At 32.2% G+C, this 6,049-nt stretch overlaps 1 protein-coding gene across 2 annotated transcripts; it reads right to left on the bottom strand.

Moving 5' to 3' along the window:
* Positions 1-1,109: 1,109 nt before the first annotated feature.
* LOC145574678 (type I inositol polyphosphate 5-phosphatase 10-like) lies at positions 1,110-5,457 on the bottom strand. 2 transcript variants are annotated; one of them, XM_081632520.1, is made up of 11 exons: positions 5,210-5,457; positions 4,778-4,869; positions 4,500-4,596; positions 3,832-3,895; positions 3,604-3,708; positions 2,858-3,428; positions 2,580-2,773; positions 2,371-2,479; positions 1,810-1,958; positions 1,520-1,720; positions 1,110-1,426 (listed from the first exon to the last, which is right to left on the bottom strand). In XM_081632520.1, exons 1-10 carry the CDS (start codon positions 5,214-5,216, stop codon positions 1,537-1,539), a joined length of 1,572 nt encoding a protein of 523 aa, XP_081488646.1. In that variant the 5' UTR covers positions 5,217-5,457; the 3' UTR covers positions 1,110-1,426; positions 1,520-1,536. The 2 variants fall into 2 exon arrangements, with proteins under 2 accessions (XP_081488646.1, XP_081488647.1); XM_081632521.1 differs by lacking the exon at positions 4,500-4,596 and adding an exon at positions 4,390-4,453 and having other exon boundaries at positions 5,210-5,455.
* Positions 5,458-6,049: the final 592 nt, after the last annotated feature.

The raw sequence follows: 6,049 nt of genomic DNA, 5'->3' as shown, positions 1-6,049 counted from the left end.
GGCCACGCGCCACCTTCCTAGAACCGCCTTGAACCCAGCTTCAACCATAGCCGACGCGTGAGGTGGTTTTCCGGCGGCGATAAGAAATGGATGAAAATTTATACTTAGTTTTTTTTAGAGTTTTGCTTGCAAGTTTTTACCTTTCACTTGAAAGGGTTTTTCTTGGTTTAAGCACTTAGGATAAGGTTTATTTTCTGATTATTTAGTTGCTATAAAACTTCCCAAGTATATTAGGAAAGTTTTTAGTTAATTAAGTAAAGTTTGTTTAGGATTAGTTTTAGTTTTCCTATTCTAATTAGAAGTAGTTTCCTATTCTAGTTAGGATACTTGGGGGGCAAGGTTAGGGGTTTGTCCTAACCTTGTAGAGATGGAATTAGCTTATTTTTAGTCTATAAATAGGGGAATTTCGTGGCTCTTAGAGACATAGAAAATCAGATTAATTTCAATAAAAATTGTTTAGCTTTGCTTAAACGTTTTCTTGCTAGTTTTTAATTCAAGGAGTTGTTTTTGATAATTAGAATGTGCAATTCTTAGTTCTAGGAGTAGTCTAAGATTTGTTCATCAAAATACTTAGTTCTAGGAGTAGTCTAAGTAGTTTGATTAGGCATTGAATTCGTTCCAGGAGTGGTCGTTTTCAAGGTCATATCCGGTTACTTTCAATCGTTTTTGGTTCGAATTTCTTATCAAGAACGAAGCTTTATTCTTATTGTGTGATTTTAGATTCTTTATTAATTTAAGGGGTTTAAATCCACATCAGAATACATATTACCACTACATACATAGTATCACTGAATGTTCAATGATACTATTTGATCATCTAGTGATACAATTGATAACCCAATGGTATTACTTTAAATTCAGAAATGTATTTACGTGAAATGACCTCGTGCCCCTTGTTATGCATTTACTCATACATCACAAACCTCCCTTTGGAAGGCCTCGTTAATCAAATCAATTGATACAATTAGCTACTCATGGTCAGCTTACGTTTTGCCAAAGAAAAAAAAAATTAAAATTAATATAAAAACAATCAACCAAGGTGCAAATATACCAGAAACCCAAAAATTATTGTGATATACATGGTGAAATTTAATCAATCACAACCTATATTACTACCAATAACAACAAAATCATGTACAAATTCACTCCAATGAAAGAAAAAAAAAATTCCTTGCTTCCATTTCCTTTATCTATGCAAATCAAAGAAGAAAAAAGGGCTATTGATACATTTAACAAGGAGTAAGAAAAAAAAAAAAAAAAAAAAAACATTACAAAAGAGAGAAAAATATACTGTACAAAAAATTGGTAAGCTAGATGGAAGGGCTAGCTAAAAAGAATTGCCTACAACTTATCATTCTACGGCAAGTCAGCAACTAAAAATTTGGGTGTTTCTTCAGTCTTCGACAATTACGATCTATGTTAGTACCTAATGAAATAGAAGAGCAAAAAATCAATTCATTGTCCCCAGTTTTCAGGCATCTATTTGAAGCAAAATGGTACTTCAAAGCATAAAACTAACCTTTCAGCAATTCATTGTTATTTTGGTAGAAGTTCTTCAACTTCAATTTTAAGGAAGTTTGAATTTGAATCCCTTACAGAAACATCCACAGAAAATGATGAACAAACAGGTCGGTGATCAGAAAACTGATACTTATTAGAGTCCTTCCGTTCGTAATGTAACTGCTGCATACCATCCCCCTTCCATAAAATTCTGTCACACCTGTAAATAGTATGTTATTGATAAGTTCAGTGCATATATTTATGAAAGGAAGATTATGGAATATGTAAATCAAAATTCAGTGCTGATACCAAGCAGGAGTTCTTCTTTTGCTTGGTGCGATGTTGGTTTCTCCAAGATAAATGTCTGAGTTAAAAGAATACTTGTAAGTAGGTGCAAATTTTATAAGCCCTTCTCTCCATCCTTTGAATACTCGCCCAGCCTCCCTCTCGATTTTTAGCTATACAAACACAGAATCACATCGATCAGCAAGCATATTGCAGTTCATAAATTATAAATCTAAATTATGGTGGCAATACATGAACAAACTTGTTCCTTTTGTTTCCTTGTTACATTTACTTCAACGAGACAAGTTACCAATATAGCTCTGTTGAGAAAGTAGCTTTAAAACACAAAAATCCAGGCCATTGAGCAGTTTTAATTATTGTGAATCAGAATAATTGCACATACAGGTTGTGTTCTTTTCACTTGAACATTACATATTTCGGGATAAAATAAGTTCAAATAAGTGAATTTAAGTTGAAAAGAACGTAGTCCACAAAATCTGAACTAGAAGGATTGACATAGGATGTTCCGTGAAGGACTTCAGCAAAGATGTAATGAAGCAAATAAAAGTACATTGTAACACATACCTGATCCTTGCTGAGCAGCGCCTCCCATTCTCTTTTCTTCAGCAGCTTCAGGGTTTCCGTATGACTTAAAGCAATCCTGTAATTCAAGTCCCCAAACCATATGATCCGGCTAGTGTATTTTTTTCAGCCCCACCCATCAAATAAATAGGTCAGACATTATCAATGAAGTAATATCAGTAATCTGTAGCAGAAAACTATATATAACCTACTCATGCTCTAAGATTCTTTCTGGAATTTGGCTGTTCAAAACTTTGCATCTTCTTGGGAAATAAGTACTTTTAAGTATCTCTATAACATCCAAATTCCTTCTAAGCTCATCTCCTTCTTTCTCCCCGGATGCCAGATGGCTGCATATGAAACAAAAGCTCGTGCGATGCAAAAGCATGCTCACAGAGATGCAGCCCTGTCAAAAGAAATACATATCAGCATGATTAACAAAGATTTGAATCTAAAAGCTGTGTTTTATTACTCAAAACAAAGAAATTACCTTGTTTCCGAGGCCCATGATACCACGACTAATGCAAGAAGTTTTCAAGTGACTAATATGTGGAACAAGCTCCCTCCTTACCCATATTGTGAGAAAAATCCCAACCATCTGCTTACTTACAATTAAGCTGTATTTCTGATTACTTCCAGAAGAATTAATGATTTCTGAAAAAACAACTCCATTTGGTCCATCATCTTCTTCTGATGAATCGTCACTAACATTACTTTGTTGGCAGCGAAAACACGAATCCCTGGTGTATCTTCTCTCTAGATCTGAGACACAGTTGCATGTCTTGAGCTTCTTTTTGCTTTCTGTCCTGAATTGCTTGCTCATAGCTTTGAGGGAGTACTTGGGAAAGAACAGTGAGCCACTTGCCGTGCTTGTTAGTTTATTATTTTTGGTTCCATACATAGTCTTTGCTTCTATCAAAGAGGTTGCTTTTCTCAGAGCTTGGAAATGGTTATTACTTCCATTGAGAGACTGATTAATAAGAGCCAACCACCTTGCGGCTGGCTCACTGTCTTCTAAAACAAGCACATTTCCAGCATTTAACGGGACAATTTCCTGAAATCTACATACATCAAAAGATGATCATTACAAATCAAATTCCAAGTCTGCTCCAAAAACAGATTACACATTTATGGATAATATCACAATATAAGGTATGCAAAAAAAGGGAGATAGACTGGTTAATTAATACAGATACAGATTTAATGAATAGAGGATTAAGGCAAAGAGCGAATTACCCCAGGACGTAGATATCTGATGGAGCACTAAGCTGAAGAAAATCATCAAGAACAAGGCTATTCTCCGGAGGCTTCCCTCCCACATTCCATGTAGCTACAAAAGTCCTGAGAAGAAAAATAATTAGGAAATCAGCAAAATTTAAGATAACAGAAGAAAAAGAAACAGAGATTTGGAAGAAAATGCAACCAAGAAAGAAAAGAGGAAAGGGTAAAAGTGATCCTATGTACTTTACAGTCTTGGCATTTTGAACTGCTGGCATCTCGGTTCCAGAATTAGTAAAGGCGTCTGCTTCTGCATAAGGCAAATCAATGAAACAAATCACCCACCAAATTTATAATCTGATACACAAACCAATCAAACAGTAAATCGCAGCCACTACAACAAGACAAATTCAACTAAAAGGGCAAGAGGAATAATATTGATAAGCAAATTGCCAATTACTACCTGCCAATCTATCAGCTTTATGATAAAGATAAGATAGATTGGAATTTAGAAGCGTATATATTATCCGTGCTTTAACTCACTATGAACAAGATTTGCCATAATCATAATGAATCATATTCTTCATCATAGACGCCAATAAATTTGGACCACTTTTCCCTTATAACTTTCCTACCAATGTGACATTATAAGTCATTCGATAACGACATTCATTGATTAAAAAGGCAAAATACCTTGTTATTGTACAATGTTCGAACATGAAAGATTACAGAATCACTAGCAATAGCATACATCATGTCGAAGATAAAAACATAACCGACAGGGAAGGATTCGGAATAACTAACCAGAAGGTAATTTAATCTCTCGTCGACTTCTATCTTTCGATGCAAACATTTTATGAATCAAAGACTGAAAACATAACAAAAAAAAATTGAAGGTCAAAAGAAGGGTTTACCAAGACGTGGCCAACATATAAAGCCAATATGTTGAAAAATGACAGCACAATTGGTCGGCATTTTGGTAATGGAAAATCCAGGAAATAAGGAATTAAACTAAATAATTAAAAAACATACATTAGAGGGTGTAAACTGTAAAGTATTTGATCACATGAAATAATTAAATAAATAAATAGAATTTGTAATATAAACTATAGTTTGAGTAATTAACAAATGATGGAAAAGTGAAATATAAGCATTATAATTATAATTTAAATAATTAGAATAATAATTATACCTTGCTTTTTCTATCTTGTGAATTCAAAGCCATCTGAAGACCATCAAAAATTTGATAAATTGCTCTGGCCCAGAATCTCCAAACCCCATAAACTGTTGTATATTTATGCAAAATTTGACAAGGGTAATTAGACTATAATTAATTTATCAAATCTAAATACCCTTGAATTAAGAACAATTTAAGGGATTTGTAATCTTATTCACAACCAAAAATCCCCCTTTTCAATTTTAATATGAATCAATAACAATAAAAATATAAAAAATTTCACAAACAAAAAAAGATAATTACAAGAAAATAATGCAAGAACAGAGCAAATGAGGATTAAATAAGAAGGAAGAACCCATAAATCAATGTAATAAAAAAAAATTAACTAAAAACCCCAAATTTGAGATTTTATATTTTAATAAATTAATTTCGAGAAAGTCAACCTACCAGCCATTGAAATTTTCAAGGGAAAAACCTGGGAAAATGGAGAATAATGAAAAATAAATCTGAGACAAAAACATTTGGAAATTTGGGGAAAAATTTTGAGAAAAAAATGGAGATAGAAACTTGTCTTGTAACATGAAGAAAGGTATCAAAATTCCAATAACATGAATATATAAACAAATACAGGTAAATAAATAAAATTAACTTGTTCAGAAAAAAAGAAGGGGTCAAATTGTTGAAAAAAAAAAAATCAAAGCAGTTGTACTAGTTTTTTGGAAAAACCTTGAAATTCCCAAGAAACCAGAAAATTTCTGGGAAATGTTATTATATTTGTTTGTATATGAAAATTTTAAGATGTTTTTTTTTTTTTTAATTTTTACAAAAATAGGTAATAAATTTGATTTTTGTAAAATTGGGTTAGTAATAGCAACTCTTTTATTGATTTTTCTCATACGAAATTTGTTAAATTCATCTTAATAAATTTTTTTATAAAATTACATTTTTTTTAAAAAAAAAATTAATTATAATTAAAGATAAATAAATTAAATGAAATTATGTATTACCAAAGGTGTCACTAAAAGTTACAATTAATATAAAACGGAATACATAAATTAATTTATAAAATTGATTATTGTAAAATTGGGTTAGAAACTGTTTGATTGGGTGTAAAATTGTTATAGAGAGAAGAGGCAATGACCCCACGTGTGGGGAGTTTACAAACCAAATCTTACGTTTAGGGAGTATGGAAATTTCTCAATTCCCAATGACTAAAGACCTTAGTCTTCGTTTACTCTACCACCTTCGATTATTTTTGTGTTTTGTAACCAACAACATACGTTTTTG

Source organism: Chenopodium album, chromosome 13 (assembly GCF_948465745.1).
Source record: "Chenopodium album chromosome 13, dcCheAlbu1.1, whole genome shotgun sequence".
Classification (NCBI taxonomy): Eukaryota; Viridiplantae; Streptophyta; class Magnoliopsida; order Caryophyllales; family Amaranthaceae; genus Chenopodium; species Chenopodium album.
This window is presented reverse-complemented; position numbering and strand designations above follow the sequence as displayed.